The sequence below is a fragment of the Chiloscyllium punctatum genome, chromosome 37 (genome assembly GCF_047496795.1).
Source record: "Chiloscyllium punctatum isolate Juve2018m chromosome 37, sChiPun1.3, whole genome shotgun sequence".
Lineage (NCBI taxonomy): Eukaryota > Metazoa > Chordata > Chondrichthyes > Orectolobiformes > Hemiscylliidae > Chiloscyllium > Chiloscyllium punctatum.
Window position 1 is genome coordinate 805,913 of NC_092775.1, and position 17,485 is coordinate 823,397.

Sequence of the window (17,485 nt, forward strand, 5' to 3'; positions counted from 1 at the left end):
ACGTAATGGGCTGAGTGGCCTACTTTTGGTCTTGCATCTTACATATAACAGTACAGTGCAGGACAGGCCCTTTGGCCCACAATGTTGTGCCAAGCATTTATCTTAATCTAAGATCAACCAAACCCACACACCCCTCAATTAGCTACTGTCCATGTGCATGTCCAGCAGTTGTTTAACTGTCCCTATTGTCTCTGACTCGGCTACCACCGCTGGCAGTCCATTTCACGCACCCACCACTCTCTGTGTAAAGAACCTACCTCTGACATCTCCCCTATACCTTCCTTAAAATTATGACCCATTGTGACAGCCATTTCTGCCCTGGGGAAATGTCTCTGGCTATCTACACTATCATTACCTTGTACACCTCTGTAAGTCACCTCTCTTCCTCTTTCTCTCCAGTGTGAAAAGCCTGAGTTCACTCAACCTCCCTTCATAAGACAAGCTCTCCAATCCAGGCAGCATCCTAGTAAATCTCCTCTAAACCTTCTTTAAAGCATCTACATCCTACCTATAATGAGGCGACCAGAACTGGACACAATAGAGCAGAGAACCTCAATTATCTGAAGGACACGGGTGGGGAATATTTTGTTGGGTTAATCAAATTCCAGTTAACATAGTTTAGCTCAAGTATGGTGACCTTACGATCTTGCCAGATAATCTGATTTTTGGATAATCGAATGCCGCATAATCAAGGTTCCTCTGTATTCCAAGTGTGGTCTAACCAGGGTTATATAGAGCTGCAGCAAAATCTTGCGGCTCTTCAACTCAATCCTCCTGTTAATGAAAGCCAAAACACCATATGCTGCCTTAACAGTCTAACAACTTGGGTAGCAACTTTGAGGGATCTATGTACATGGGCCCCAAGATCCCGCTGTTCCTTCAAACTGCCAAGAATCCTGTCTTTAACCCTGTATTCAGCATTCAAATTCAACTTTCCAAAACGAATCACTTCACATTTATCCAGGTTGAACACCATCTGCCACTTCTCAGCCCAGCTCTGCATCTTGTCAATGTCTTATAGCCTGCAACAGCCCTCGACTTAATCCAAGTCATTTATAAAAACTACTAAAGAGCAGAGATCTAAGAACAGAGCCCTGCGGGACACCACTGGTCACCGAGCTCCAGGTGGAATACTTTCCATCCACTACCACTCGCTGTCTTCTTTCGGCCAGCCAATTCTGTATCCAGACAGCTACATTTCCCAGTATCCCATACCTCCTAACTTTCTGAATGAGCCTACTGTGGGGAACATTATGAAATGCCTTAATGAAATACATATACACCAGATCCACTGCTTGACCTTCATCAACTTGCCTTCTCACATCCTCAAAGAACTCAATAAGGCTTGTGAGGCATGACCTGCCTCTCACAAAGCCATGCTGACTATCTTTAATCCAATTATGTTTTTCCAAATAGTTATAAATCCTATCTTTCCGAATCCTTTCCAGTACCTTGCTTACCACAGACGTAAGACTGACTGGTCTGTAATTCCCAGGGATTTCCTTATTCTCTTTCTTGAACAGAGGAACAACATTCATCTCCCTCCAATCAACTGGTAGTACTTCCATGGAGAGTGAGGATACAAAGATCTTCACCAGAGGTGCAGCAATCTCATTCCTCACTTCCTGTAGTAACCTTGGATATATCTGGTCTGGCCCTGGGGACTTATCTATCTTGATGCTTCCCAGAATTTCCAACACATCCACTTCCTTAATATCAATCTGTTCAAGCCTATTAATCTGGTCCACGGTGTTCTCACTATCGCAAGGTCCCCCTCTCTAGCAAATACTGAAACAAAAAACTAATTTAGGGATACCCCTCACTCTTCAGACTCCAGACACAAGTTCCCTCCACTATCCCTGATTGGCCTTACCCTTTCTCTGAACAGTCTATTATTCCTCACACACAGGTAGAACACCTTTGGGTTTTCCCTAATCCTTCCTACCAAGGCTCTATCGTGCCCCTTCCCAGCTCTTCTCAGGCCATTTTTGAGTTCTTTCCTAGCTACCCTGTAATCCCTTGAAGCTGTGCCAAATCCTTGCTTTCTCAACCTTAGGTAAGCATCTTTCTTCCACTTGATGAGAAGCTCCTCTGCTCGTGCCATCCAAGGCTCCCTCACCTTACCATTCCATACCTGTCTCAGTGGGACAAAGTTATCCAACACTCGCAACAGGTGCTGCTTAAACAGCCTCCACATTTCTGTCGTGCCTTTCCCAAAAGAAGAATTATTCCCAATTTATACTCCACAGCTCTTGCCTAATAGCATTATAATTTCCCCTCCCCTAGTTAAATACCTTCCCATACTGTCTGCTCCTATCCCTCTCCATGGCTCTGATAAAGGTGAGGCAGTTGTGGTCACTGTCACTGAAATGCACTCCCACTGAGAGATCTGACACCTGACCTGGCTCATTGCCCAGCACTAAATCCAATATGGTCTCCCCCAGTTGGCCTATCTACATATTGAGTCAGGATTCCCTCCTGGGCACACCTGACAAAATCGACTCCATCCAGACAATCTGCATAAGGAGGTTTCAATCAATATTGGGAAAGTTGAAGTCATCCATAACAACAACTCTGTTACATCTGCACCGTTCCAAGATCTGCTGTCCAATCTGTTCTTCCACCTCTCTGCTGCTATTGTTGGTGTCCATAGACAACACCCAATAAAGTGACTGCTCCTTTCCTGTTACTGAATCCCACCCATACTGGCTCAGTAGACAAACCCTCCTCAGCAACCTCCTTTTCTGCAGCTGTGATGCACTCTCTAATTAACAGTGCTACTCCCCCTCCTCTTTTACACCCCTCTCTGTTCTATTTAAAAGGTTTAACCCTGGAATATCCAGCAACCATCCCTGCCCCTGTGAAATCCATGTCTTCATTATGGCCACAGCATCGTAGTTCCAAGCACTGATCCATGCTCTAAGTTCATCATTCTTATTCCTGACACTTCTTGCATTGAAACAGGCACACGTTAACCCATCCCTTTGCCCTATCAACTGTGTATCCTTCCTGACAGACTCTCTGCATTCTATTTCTGCCTGTTCAACAACTGCTCTAATCTGTAGCTCTGGTTCCCATCCCTTGCCAAACGAGTTTAAATCCTCCCGAAGTGCTCCAGCAAATCTCCCGCCCAGGACATTGGTGCCTCTCCAGTTTAAGTGCAACCCATCCTTCATGTACAGGTCCCACCTTCCCCAGAAGGTACCCCAATGATCTACGTATCTGAAGCCCTCCCTGTAGCCAGCCAGCCCTGTAGCCACGTGTTTAGCTGAACTCACTCCCTGTTCCTCACCTCACTAGCATATGGCACTAGTAGTAATCCTGTGATTACTACTCTGTTTTTTAGCTTACAACCTAACTCCCTGAAATCACTTTTTAGATCCTCATCCCTTTTCCTGCTATGTTATTAGCGCCAATGTGCACCACAACTTCTGGCTGCTCAGCCTTCCCCTACAGAATCTTGTAGACTCAATCAGAGACATCCTGGACCCTGGCACCTGGGAGGCAACATACCTTCCAGGAGTCCCATTCGCAATCATTGAATCTCTGGTCCGTTCCTCTAACTATTGAATCTCCTACCACTAGCATTTTCTTTTCTCCCCCCTTCCCTTCTGAGTCACAGAGCCAGGCTCAGTGCCAGAGACCTGGCCACTATGCAACATTTGGGCAGGCAGGGAGCACATAAGAGACTCTGTCAGGAGCATATGGAAACAAAGTCGAGGAATCAGAGGGAGTCTCCAAACTATTCATCTACTCAATTCTTTAAGCAGCATCTGCCATGATTGTGGTCATGTTCTGTAGATCAATCAATCATCTCTGAACTGCTTCAACTCAGGGAAGCTGGTTACCCTCAATCCCAAATGTCTGCCTAAGTGTAACACAGAAAATAACAAATCTGCTATGTGTTGTAATCATGTATGTTTCTCAAAACCAGCTTTTCTATTTAGGATTGCAATTGGTTATTTTGAATGCTGCAAAGGTATTCTAAAACATGATTGGTTGAGAGAGAGGTAAGACTGGCAGCTTAATTTTCCAAGGGTTTAAATGTTTCAGGTGCAATGGAGAGGGATGTAAAAGAGGTGGGAGACTTGCATTAGTGATTAAGGAAAATATCACAGCTATACTGACAGGGAACACCTTGGAAGGTTCATCCAGTGAGGCCATAGGAATAGGAAGGAGCAATCACTTTGGGATTGTATTACAAGCCTCTCAATAGCCAACGGATGATAGAGGAACAGATATGTGGATAGTTTATGGAAAATGTGGAACAATAAAGTTGTTGAGGTAGGTGATTTTAACTTCCCCAATATTGACTGGACTTGCTTAGTGCCAGGAACTTGGATGGGAATACTATGTTAGGTGGCCAGGACAGCTTTTTGAAACAATATATGAACAGCCCAAGTAGGGAAGGGGCCATACTCAAGCTGGTTTGGGGAATGAGCTCAGCCAGGTGATCGAAGTTTTATTGGGGAAGCATTTCAGAAACAGTGACCATAATCCTGTAAGTTTTGAATTATATAGGATAAGAGTAGTCCTCGAATGAAAGTACTAAATTGGGGGAAGGCTAACTACTGCAGGCGGCTGTTTGAGGATAAATCCACATTCGGCAGGTGGGAATCTTTTAAAGGCCAGTTAATTAGTGTTCAGGACGGGCATGCTCCTGTGAAAATGAAGGATAAAGATAGCAAAGTTTGAGAATCTTGGATGACGAGAAATTGAGAACTTAGTCAGACTAAACAAAAAGGAGGCAGACATAAGACACTGAGAACAGACAGAGCCCTCAAATGATGCAAAGATAGCAGGCAGGAACTCGAACAAGGCAATAGGAGGGCTAAAAGTGGCCATGAAATGTCTTTGGCAAATGGGATTTAGGAAAGTTCCAAGGCTTTTTATTCACATCTAAGGAGCAAGAGGGTAGCTAGGGAAAGGGGAGGTGCAATCAGGGACAAAACAGGGAATTTATGAATGGAGCCGGATGAAGTGGATAAGGTCCTCAATAATTACTTTGCATCGGTATTCACAAAGGAGAAGAACGTGGTGGAAGATGAGTCTTGGGAGGGGTATGCTGCTATTCTAGGACATGTCAATATAAAAAAGGAGGTAGTGTTGGGGGTTTTGAAGAGCATTAAGGTCGACAAATCCCCAGGACCTGCTGGGATCTTATCCCAGAATGCTAAAGGAGGTGGGTGAGGAAATTACTGGAGCCTTGTACAAAATCTTGTATCCTGTTTAATCACAGGAGAGGTCCCAGAGGACTGGAGAATAGCCAACATTGTTCTTTTGTTTAAAAAGGACAACAGGGATAATCCAGGAAATTACAAGATACTGAGCCTTATGTCAGTGGAAGGGAAATTATTCGAGAAGATTCTTATGTATAAGATTTACTCACATTTAAAAGCATTGTCTACTTATTAGTGATAGACAGCCAGCTTCATGCGGGGAGGGTCGTGTCTCTCAAACTTGATTGAATCTTTTGAGGAAGTGACAAAGATGTTTGAGGTTAAGGCAGTAGATGTCTATATAGACATTAGGAAAGCCTTTGACAAGGTTCCTCATGGCAGGCTGATTGAAAAAGTGAAATCACATGGGATCCATGGTGAGCTGATAAAATGGAAGCAGTATTGGCTTAGACATAGAATCCAAAGATTCACTGAGTAAAATAGAAACTGACCAAGAATTTACAGGTTAGGTGAATTGGCCATGCTAAATTGCCCATAGTGTGCTGGGATGTGTAGGTCAAGTGCATTAGTCAAGAGTAAATGTAGAGTAATAGGGTAGGGGAACAAATCTGGGTGGGTTACTCTTTGAAGGGTCGATGTGGATTTGTTGGGCCAAATGGCCTGTTGCCACACTGTAGGGATTGTATAACAGAGGGTTGCAGCGGAGGGATATTTTTCTGACTGGACATCTGTTACCAGTGATGTTCTGAAGGGATAGTGGTAAGTGCTTGGAATGAGCTGCCAGAGGATGCAGATACAATAGCAATGTTTAAAAGGCATCTTGACAGGTACAGGAATAGGCAGGGAATAGAGGGAAATGGTACTGTGTAGAGGCAAAAGGTTAAGAAAGGTATTATGTGTCAGTGCATTATTCGTGGATTGAAGGGCCTGTTCCTGTGCTGTACTGTTCTGCTCTTTGTTCATAGTGTTTTTGATGCTGGTGCTCAATACCAGTAATCTGTCCAAGTACCTTGCTTGGTTACTGAATTACTCACAAATAGGGGTAGGTGAGTGGTAATGGGTATCTGAGTCATGAAGATAGCATAAGGAGACTACAATGGGATACTGATAGGTCAGGTGATAGAAAAAGACGTAGCAAATGAATTATAATGTGAGAAAATGTAAAATTGTCCAATTTGGCAGGAAGAATATAAATAGAAGCATTGTATCTAAGTTATGACAGTGTGCCTAGCTGAGGTGCAAAGGGATTTGGGGTGTCCTGGCACGAGTCACAAAATGAGTTTGTTTGCAGGTACAAACTTTGCTCACAATCACATTATCATTCTTCTTCTGCAAACTAAATTCTCTCAAATTTTCTCTTTTTCTCTCTGTCGATGTCAGGCTGAAATGTTTGCTAAAACCATTGACTTTTGAGTGCAATTCACTGAGTAACATAGAAACTGACCAAGAATTTACAGCAAGGAGAAGATACCCACGGAACCAGAATAATTCATGATGGTCCATCAATAGCTTCAGCTTTAACCTCCTGGGATTTTATGCAGTTATTGAATTTGTACTTTCACTGCAGTCAGCTCAGTTGGCTGGACGTCTGTTTTCTGAAACAATGTGATGCTAACAATTCCCATACTGGCTGAGGTTACCATTGAAGAACTCTCTTTTCAAACTCTCTTCTTGCCTGAGGCGTGATGACTCTCAGATTAAATCACCATCTGTCTCTCTCTGGTCTGGTTGGGTTATGGTGACTTTCACACTAACCCTGGCACACCAGATGGTAAGATGGTCAGGGTTGGGTTTCCAATTACTTTCTGACTCCTTATCTCAGGTTCTGCTGTGACTTTAGTAGCTCCGTCCTGACTCAAATCTGTGGAAATACTCATCCATTTCAAAGCAATGTGCCTTATATTTGGAATCCCCAGTTGTGGGCAAATTCACTGCTCTATAGTATTGCTCATTCATGTGTAGTCATAGTTATAGTCAGAGATGTACAGCAGAGAAACAGACCCTTCAGTCCAACTAGTCCATGCCAACCAGATATCCCAACCCAATCTAGTACCATCTGCCAGTACCTGGCCAATATCTCTCTAAACACAAACCTATTCATATACCCATCCAGATGCCTTTTAAATGTTGCAACTGTACAAGCCTCCATCACATCATTGGGCAGCTCATTCCATACACGTACCACCCTCTGCATGAAAACGTTGCCCTTAGGTCTCTTTTATATCTTTCCCCTCTCACCCTAAACCTATGCCCTCTAGTTCTGGACTCCCCCACCCCTGGGAAAAGACTTTGTCTATTTATCCTATCCATGCCCCTCATGATTGCACAAACCTCTATAAAGTCACCCCTCAGCCTCTGACGCTCCAGGGAAAACCACCCCAGTCTATTCAACATCTCCCTATAGCTCAAATCCTCCAACCCTGACAAGATCCTTGTAAATCTTTTCTGAAACCTTTCAAGTTTCACAACATCTTTCAGATACGAAGGAGACCAGAATTGCACGCAATATTCCAAAAGTGGCCTGTACCAACGTCCTGTACAGCCACAACATGACCTCCTAACCCCTGTACTCAATACTCCGACCGATAAAGGAAAGCAGACCAAACACCTTTTTCATTATCCTATAAGTGGAAAGTGATTCCACTTTCAAGGAGCTATGAAACTGCCTTCCAAGGTCTCTTTGTTCAGCAACACTCCCTAGGACCTTACCATTGAGTGTATAAGTCCTGCTGAGATTTGCTTTCCCAAAATGCAGCACCTCACATTTATCTAAATTAAACTCCATCTGATCAAGATCCTGTTGTAATCTGAGGTAACCTTCTTCGCTGTCCACTACACCTCCAATTTTGGTGTCATCTGCAAACTTACTAACTATACCTCATATAAATGATTTGGATGTGAGTATAAATGATGAAAAGTAGAGGACCCAGCACTGATCCTTGTGGCATTCCACTGGTCACAGGCCTCCAGTCTGAAAAGCAACCCTCCACCACCACCCTCTGTCTTCTACCTTTGAGCCAGTTCTGTATCCAAGTGGCTAGTTCTCCCTGTATTCCATGAAATCTAACGTTGCTAATCAGTCTCCCATGGGGAACGTTGTTGAACGCCTTACTGAAGTCTAAATCTACCATTCTACCCTCATCAATCCTCTTTGTTACTTCAAAAATCTCAAGTTTGTGAGACATGATTTCCCACGCACAAAGCCATGTTAACTATCCCTAATCAGTCTTTGCCTTTCCAAATACATGTACCTCCTCTCCCTCAGGATTCCCTCCAACAACTTCCCCACCACCGAGGTCAGGCTCACTGGTCTATAGTTCCCTGGCTTGTCTTTACCGCCCTTCTTAAACAGTGGCGACACCTTAGCCAACTTCCAATCTTTCGGCACCTCACCTGTGACTATCGATGATACAATTATCTCAGTAAGAAGCTCAGCAATCACTAGCTTCCCACAGAGTTCTAGGGTACACCTGATCAGGTCCTGGGAATTTACCAATTTTTGTGTTTCAAGACATCCAGCACTTCCTCCTCTGTAATTTGAACATTTTTCAAGATGTCACCATCTATTTCCCGTCATTCCGTATTTTCCATATCCTTTTCCACAGTAAATATTGATGCAAAATATTCATTTAGTATCTCCCCCATTTTCTGTGGCTCCACACAAAGGCCGCCTTGCTGATTTTTGAGGGGCCCTATTCTCTCCCTAGTTACCCTTTTGTCCTTAATGTATTTGTAAAAACCCTTTGGATTCTCCTCAACCCTATTTGCCAAAGCTATCTCATGTCCCATTTTTGCCCTCCTGATTCGTCTCTTAAGTATACTCCTACTGCCTTTATACTCTTTTAACGATTCACTTGATCTATCTTGCCTATACCTGACATATAGCCCAATATTTGAGAAATATTCTGTATCGTGACTGTACTAATCATTCTCAACAGATAGTAAGCTGCCAGGAAATTATGATCAGACTGCTGGAAAGGTTAAACGCAGGACAATAAGTTGCATTATCAATTTCTTTATTCATACGGGATTTGTTGCACTAAAGCCACATTGGAATAGAAAGCAGAGGGGAGCTGGTTCAGAGTCTTGTGACCAGTCCTTTATTCTTCATGCTGAAATAAGAAACAGCTCATTAATTAACATCAAATATGAGCAAAGTCAACAAAGTAACAACCTTCAGAGTGGCAGGGTAGGTGTTAATGCAACAAAAAAAAACAGAAAATAATTTCTCAATAAACTTGAGAGAAATCTAGGAATTCAGATGCACAAATTTATTAAGTTGATGATGAACTTGTTTAATTGGTTTAAACACACAAGTGAATCTTTCATACCCTATTACATAAAGAAAACAGGAGGTAAAGAAAACATATTATGGTCTACTGGATTTTAAAAGACCATAAGGGCGGCACGGTGGCACAGTGGTTAGCACTGCTGCCTCACAGCACCAGAGACTTGGGTTCAATTCCCGCCTCAGGCGACTGTCTGTGTGGAGTTTGCACATTCTCCCCGTGTCTGCGTGGGTTTCCTCCGGGTGCTCCGGTTTCCTCCCACAGTCCAAAGATGTGCAGGTCAGGTGAATTGGCCATGCTAAAGTGCCCGTAGTGTTAGGTAAGGGGTAGATATAGGGGTATGGGTGGGTTGTGCTTCGGCGGGTCGGTGTGGACTTGTTGGGCCGAAGGGCCTGTTTCCACACTGTAAGTAATCTAATCTAATGAGGTGTAGGAACAGAAGGAGGCCATTCAGCCCATTGGGTCTGCTCCACCATTCAATGAGATTGTGACTGATCTGATAATCCTCAATTCTACTTTTTTGTCTTTTCCCTATAACCTTCAATTCCCAAACTGATTTAAAAATCTGTCTAGCTCTGTCTTGAATATGCTTAATTGCCCAGCCTCAACAGCCCTTCCTGGTGAAGAATTCCAGATTCACTCCTCTCAGAGGGAAACTCCTCCTCATCTCCATCTTAAATGGGTGACCCCTTATTCTAAGATTATGCCTTCTAGTTCTAGACCTCCCACAGGGGGAAACAACCTTTTCCACATTTACCCTGTCAAGCCCCATAAGAATCTTGAGTTTCAATTAGATCACCTCTCATTCTTCCTAAATCCGGTGAGTACAGACCTAACCTACTTAAGCTCTCCTCAGAAGAAAATTCTTTGATGCTCAGGATTAGTTTTGTAAACCTCTGATCTGCTTCTGATGCCAGTGTACTTTTTTCCTTTGATAAGGCTGCCCAAAATGGTTCACAGTATTCCTGTTGTGGTCTGACCAGTGCCTTGCACGGTTTTAGCAAGACTTCCCTAGTTTTATACTCCATCCCCCTTTGAGGTTGAAGGCCACTGTTCCATTTGCAAGTCAGCAATGTACATAGCTGTGCACAATCTTTTTAAACAACGCAATGGGTTTAGAGGCCTTGTAGGGATCTGAAAACCAGTTTGAGAATTTTTAAATAATGGCATTTCTAAATGAGAAGCCAGTGTAAGTTAGTGAGTACAGGTGATTAGCAAACAAGATTGAAAATTATATTAAGATACAGGCAGGTCCTTCCGCTTTTAAGACACAGAAGTTAAGCCTCTCTTTCAACAAACTGTTTCCTGTCCTAATTCTTTTTTAATTTTGGCTGAATTTCATTTTTCTCTGAATAACATGCCTGTGAAAGACTTTGGGAGGTATCACAATATGAGGCACAATTTACACAGTGATTTTAATTATATTCTTCATTAGTGAACCACCACAACATTTATATAACAAACTAAAATAAAATTCTAGAGAAACTCATTAGATCTTCCAGCATCTGTGGAGGGAAAACAGCTTACAGCCATAGAATCATCCAGATGTACAGCACGGAAACAGACCCTTCAGTCCAACCTGTCCATGCCGACCAGATATCCCAACCCAATCTAGTCCCACCGCCAGCACCCAGCCCATATCCCTCCAGACCCTTCCTATACATATACCCATCCAAAGGCCTCTTAAATGTTGCAATTGTCCCAGCCTCCACCACTTCCTCTGGCAGCTCATTTCATACACGTACCACCCTTTGTGGGAAAACGTTGCCCCTTAGGTGTCTTTTATATCTTTCCCCTCTCACCCTAAACCTATGCCCTCTAGTTCTGGACTCCCCGACCCCAGGGAAAAGACTTTTGTCTGTTTATCCTATCCATGCCCCTCATGATTTTATAAACCTCTATAAGGTCACCTCTCAGCCTCTGACGCTCCAGGGGAAATAGCCCCAGCCAATTCAACTTCTCAAATCCTCAAATAGCTCAAATCCTCCAACTCTGGCAACATCCTTGTAAATCTTTTCTGAACCCTTTCAAGTTTCACAACAACCTTCTGATAGGAAGGAGACCAGAATTGCATGCAATATTCCAACAGTGGCCCAACCAATGTCTTGTTCAACCGCAACATGACCTCCCAACTCCTGTACTCAATAATTTAACCAACAAAGGAAAGCATACCAAACGTCTTCTTCACTATCCTATCTACCTGCGACACCACTTTCAAGGAGCTATAAACCTGCACTCCAAGGTCTCTTTGTTCAGCAACACTCCCTAGGACCTTACCATTAAGTGGATAAGTCCTGCTAAGATTTGCTTTCCCAAAATGCAGCACCGTTGTAATCTGAGGTAACCTCCTTTGCTGTCCACTACACCTCCAATTTTGGTGTCATTTTTGGTAGTTCTGGAAAAATATCACTGGACTCAGACCTGCATTTCTGCAGCAATTCCTACTTTTGTGTTATCACTTCTCCAGCATTCATAGTTCTTTGTTGTAATGAAACATTTATGCATGTTGGTCAAGTGAATATTGCAATAATCAATTACAGAGGTGATAACAGTCTGAAAGAGGGTCTGAGTAACAGATGAGCTGAGGCATGGATAAAGATGGGTGATATGGACAATCATGTTCGACATTTTTCAGAAAATTATAGTTCTATCTGGTAATCTGGAAATTTCTGACCTTTCATTACAATATTTCCCCAATAGAGGGAAATTGAGGAGCAAATATGTAGAGAGACCTCAAATATATGTAAGAATATTAGGGGACTTTAATTTTCCAAACATTAACTGATACTGCCATTGTGTCGAAGGTTTGGATGGTGATAAATTTGTGTTCAAGAAAATTTTCTTTATCAATATGTAAATGTTCCTGCTACAGAAGGAGCAAAATTTGATCTTCCTTTGGGAAATAAAGCAGGGCAAGTGACTGAAAGTGTTAGTAAGGGAATACTTTGGGATTAGTGATCATAATTCTATTCATTTTAAAATAGTTATGCAAAAGAATAGGCCTTCCGTAAAAGTTAAAATTCGTAATTGGAGTAAGGCAAATTTTAATGGTCTGAGACAAGAACTTTTGAAAGTTGATTGGAGTCTGTTTGCAAGTAAAGGGACAACTGACAAGTGAGAGCCTTTCAAAAGTGTGCTAACAAGAGCTCAGAGGCATTATGCTCCTATTAGAGTGAGGTGTAAGGCTGATAAGATTAGGGAAGATGGATGAATAAAGATATTGAGGTTCTACTCAAGAATAAGGAAGAATCATATAAGGAAGAGATATAAACAACTGGGATCAAATTAATCTCTTGAAGAGTATAAAGAGTGTAGGAGCATTGTTAAGAGGGAAATCAGGAAGCAGAGAAAGGATATGAGGTAGCCTTGGCAGATAAGGTTAAGGATAATCCAAAGAGATTCTGCAAGTACATTAAGAGCAAAAGAGCAACTGGAAAAAGAGTAGGACCCTTTAAAGTTCAACAAGGTCATCTTTGTGTTGAACCTCAGGAGTTGGGAGAGATATTAAATTAATATTTTGTGTCAGTTTTTGCTGTGGAGAAAGAAATGGAGGCTAGAGAACTCTGAGAAATAAATATTGATATTTTGAAAACAGTTTACATTATAGAAGAGGAAGTGCTGGCAGTCTTAGAAAATATAAAGGTGGATAAATGTTCAGGACCTGATTAAGTGTATCCCAGGATGGTGGAGGAAGTTAGTGAGGACATTGTGGGGCCCCTTGCAGAAATATGTGTATCAATTATAACTACAGGTGAGGTGCCGGATGACTGGAGAGTGGCTAATATTGTGCCTTTGTTTAAGAAAGGATGTAAGGAGCAGCCTGGGGACTATCGACCTTGTCAGTCTGATATCGGTGGAGGGTAAGTTGTTGGAAGTGATTCTGAAAGATAGGATTTATATGCATTTGGAAAGGCAAGGAATGATTAGGGATAGGCAGCATGGTTGTGTGCAAGGGAAATCATGTCTCACAAACTCGATTGAGTTTTTTGAGGAAGTAACCAAGAAGATTGATGAGGGTGAAGCTGGTACACGTTGTTTACTTGGACTTTAGGAAAGCCTTTGACGTGGTTCCGTACAATAGACTAATTAGTAACGTTAGATCACATGGAATTCAGGGTGAGTTTGCCAATTGGATACAAAATTGGCTTTATGCAGGAGGTTGAGAGTGATGGTGGAGGGTTGTTTTATGGACTGGAGCCTGTGACCAGCGATATTCCATTAGGATTAGTACTAGGTTCACTTTTATTTATCATTTTATATTAATGATTTAGATGAGAACATAAAAAGCCTGGTTAGTAAGTTTGTGGATGACACCAAAATCCGTGATATAGTAGTCAGTGAAGAAGGTTATCTAAGATTACAAAGGGATCTTGATCAATTGGGTCAATGGACTGAGGAGTTTAATTTGGATAAATGAGAGAAATTGCATTTTGGTAAAACAAATAAGGATAGGATTGATATAATTAATGCTAGGGCCCTGAGTAGTTTTGTAGAACAGGAGGACCTCAGCACAAAAAACAGAAATTGTTGGAAAAGCACAGTAGGTGGAGAGGAGTCTGAGTAGAGGAAAGGTCACTTGACTCAAAACGTTAAGTCTGATTTCTCTCCGCAGATGCTGCCAGACCTGCTGAACTTTTTCAGCAATTTGTTTTTGTTTCTGATTTACAGCATCTACAATTCTTTTGGTTTTTAATTTGGAAAGACTTAGGCGTTCAGGTACATAATTCTTTGAGATTTGCATCAGAGGTAGACAGGGTGGTCATTACTCAGAGCCTTGAGTATAGGAGTTGGGATGTCATGTTGAAGTTATATAGGATATTGGTGAGGCCTCTTATGGACTACTATGTGCAGTTCTGGTCATCCCGTTACAGGAAGAATACTGTTAGAATGGACAGAGTTCAGAAAAGATTTACCAGAATGTTGCTTTGTTTTACCAGGAATGGAGGGTATGAGTTATAACAGTAGGTTGGATAGGCTGAGACTTTTTTCACTGGTGTGTAGGAGGTTGAAGGGTGAGCTTATAGAGGTTTAAAAATGAGGAGCACAGATAAAGTCAATAGCAAATGTCTTTTCCGTAGGGTGGGGGAGTTCAAAACTAGGGAGTATATTAAGGTGAGAGGAGAAAGACTTAAAAAGGATATAAGGAGCAACTTTTTTGCAAAGAGGTTCATGTGTGGAATGAACTGCCAGAGGAAGTGGTGGATGCAGATACAGTCACAACATTTAAAAGACATTTAGAAAAGTACATGAATAGGAGAAAGTGAGGACTGCAGATGCTGGAGATCACAGTCCAAAGAGTGTGGTGCTGGAAAAGCACAGCAGGTCAGGTAGCATCCGAGGAGCAGGGGAATCGACATTTCAGGCATAAGCCCTTTATCAGGAAAGAAGCTTGTGCACTGGGGGGCTGAGAGACAAATTGGAGGGGGGGTATGGCTGGGGGAAGGTAGTTGGGAATGTGATAGGTAGATGAAGGTGATAGGTTGGAGCGAAGGTGGAGCAGATAGGTGGGAAGGAAGATGGACAGGTACGGCAGTTCAAGAGGGTGATGCTGAGTTGGGAGGTTGGGACTGGGATGTGGTGGGAGGAGGAGAAATGGGGATCTGGGGCAGTCCACATTGATCCGGTGTGGTTGGAGGGTCCCAAAACGGAAGATGGGGTGTTCTTCCTCCAGGTGTCGGGTGGTTAGGGTTTGGCGATGGAGGCAGCCCAGGACCTGCATGTCTTTGGTGGAGAGGGAGGGGGAGTTAGCGTTCCGCTACAGGGCGATGGGGTTGGTTGGTGTGGGTGTCCCAGAGATGTTCTCTGAAATGATCCGCAAGTTGGCATCCTGTTTCCCCAGTGTAGAGGAGACCACATCAAGTGCAACGGATGCAGCAAATGACTTGTGTGGAAGTACTAGTAAATTTCTATTGAATGTGGAAGGATTCTTTAGGGCCTTGGATGGGGGTGAGGGAAGGAGGTGTGGGCACAGATTTTGCACTTCCTGCGATGGAAGGGGAAGGTGCTGGGAGAAAAGGATGGGTTGATAGAGGGTGTGGACCTGACAAGGGAGTCACGGAGGGAATGGTCTCTCCAAAACACAGATCGAGGTGGGGAAGGAAATGTATCTCTGGTGTTGGGGTCTGTTTGTAGGTGGCGGAAGTGGTGGAGGATGATGCAATGTATCCGGAGGTTGGTGGGGTGGAAGGTGAGGACCAGGGGTTTCTGATCTTGTTGCAGTTGGAGGGGTGGAGTTCAAGGGCGGACGTGCGGGAAGTGGAGGAGATGAACTAGACAACATCGTCGACCACGTGGGAGGGAAATTGCCATCTTTGAAGAAGAAGGCCATTTGGCATGCTCTATGGAGGAATTGGTCCTCCTGGGAGCAGAGGCAGCAGAGGCAGAGGAATTGAGAATAAGGGATACTGTTTTTACAGGAGGCAAGGTGGAAGGAGGTGTAGTCCAGGTAGCTGTGGGAGACAGTGGGTGTGTAAAGAATGTCCATGTTGAGTCGGTTGCTCGAAATGGAGATGGAGAGGCCCAGGAAGGAGAGGGAGGTGTCCCAGATGGTCCAGGTGAACTTGAGGTCAGACTGGAAGGTGTTGGTGAAGTTGATGAACTGTTCAACCTCCTCGTGAGAGCATGAGGTCGCGCCAATATAGTCATTGATGTAGCGGAGGAACAGGTGTGAAATGGTGCCTATGTAGCTGTGGAAGATAGACTATTCCACGTACCCGAAGAAGAGGCAGGCATAGCTGGGGCCCATGTGGTTGCCCATGGCTACCCCTTTAGTTTGGGGGAAGTGGAAGGATTGGAAGGAGAACTTGTTAAGGGTGAGGACCAGTTCAGCCAGGCGAATGAGTGTGTCACTGGAAGGGTACTGGTTGGGTCGGTGAGAAAGGAAGAAGCTGAGGGCTTGGAGGCCTTCATCATGGCAGATGGATGTGTGCAGGGACTGGATGTCCATAGTGAAGATAAGGCTTTGGGGCCGGGGAAACGAAAGTTATGGAGGAGGTGAAGGGCATGGGTGGTGTCCCGAATGTAGGTGGGGAGTTCCTGGACTAAGGGGGACAGGACAGTGTCAAGGTAGGAAGAGATGAGTTCGGTGGGGCAGGAGGAGGCTGAGATGATGGGTTGGCTGGGGCAGTCGGGTTTGTGAATCTTTTGGTAGGAGATAGAATTGGGCAACGCGGTGTTCCTGAACTATGAGGTTGGAGGCTGTGGCTAGGAGATCCCTTCGAGGTGATGAGGTTTTGGATGGTCTGGGAGATGAGGTCATGGTCAAGGGGGCAGTAGAAGGAGGTGTACTACTATAAAAGCAGAGATGTACTACTAAGACTTTATAAAGCTCTGGTTAGGCCCCATTTGGAGTACTGTGTCCAGTTTTGGTCCCCACACCTCAGGAAGGACATACTGGCACTGGAACGTGTCCAGCGGAGATTCACACGGATGATCCCTGGAATGACAGGTCTAGCATATGAGGAACGGCTGAGGATACTGGGATTGTATTCGTTGGAGTTTAGAAGATTAAGGGGAGATCTAATAGAGACGTACAAAATAATACATGGCTTTGAAAAGGTGGATGCTAGAAAATTGTTTCTGTTAGGCGAGGAGACTAGGACCCGTGGACACAGCCTTAGAATTAGAGGGGGTCATTTCAGAACGGAAATGCGGAGACATTTCTTCAGCCAGAGAGTGGTGGGCCTGTGGAATTCATTGCCACGGAGTGCAGTGGAAGCCGGGACGCTAAATGTCTTCAAGGCCGAGATTGATAGGTTCTTGTTGTCTAGAGGAATTAAGGGCTACGGGGAGAATGCTGGCAAGTGGAGCTGAAATGCGCATCAGCCATGATTGAATGGCGGAGTGGACTCGATGGGCCGAATGGCCTTACTTCCACTCCTATGTCTTATGGTCTTATGGTCTTATGGTGTTTTCGACTTGGCGCCTGGCTTCAGCGGTGTAGAGGTTGGTGCGCCAAACTACCAATGCACCCCTGGAGTCTGCGGGTTTGATGGTGAGGTTGGGGTTGGAGCAGAG

General features: G+C 43.9%; 1 protein-coding gene across 1 annotated transcript in view; it reads right to left on the bottom strand.

Moving 5' to 3' along the window:
• Positions 1-9,179: 9,179 nt before the first annotated feature.
• Positions 9,180-17,485, bottom strand: part of LOC140462790 (myosin-7-like) — an 86,214-nt gene continuing 77,908 nt past the window's right edge. The window contains exon 42 of the mRNA XM_072556069.1: positions 9,180-9,292. Coding sequence (XP_072412170.1) covers positions 9,281-9,292 — 12 coding nt within the window. The 3' untranslated portion in view covers positions 9,180-9,280. The remainder of the gene's footprint in view (positions 9,293-17,485) is intronic.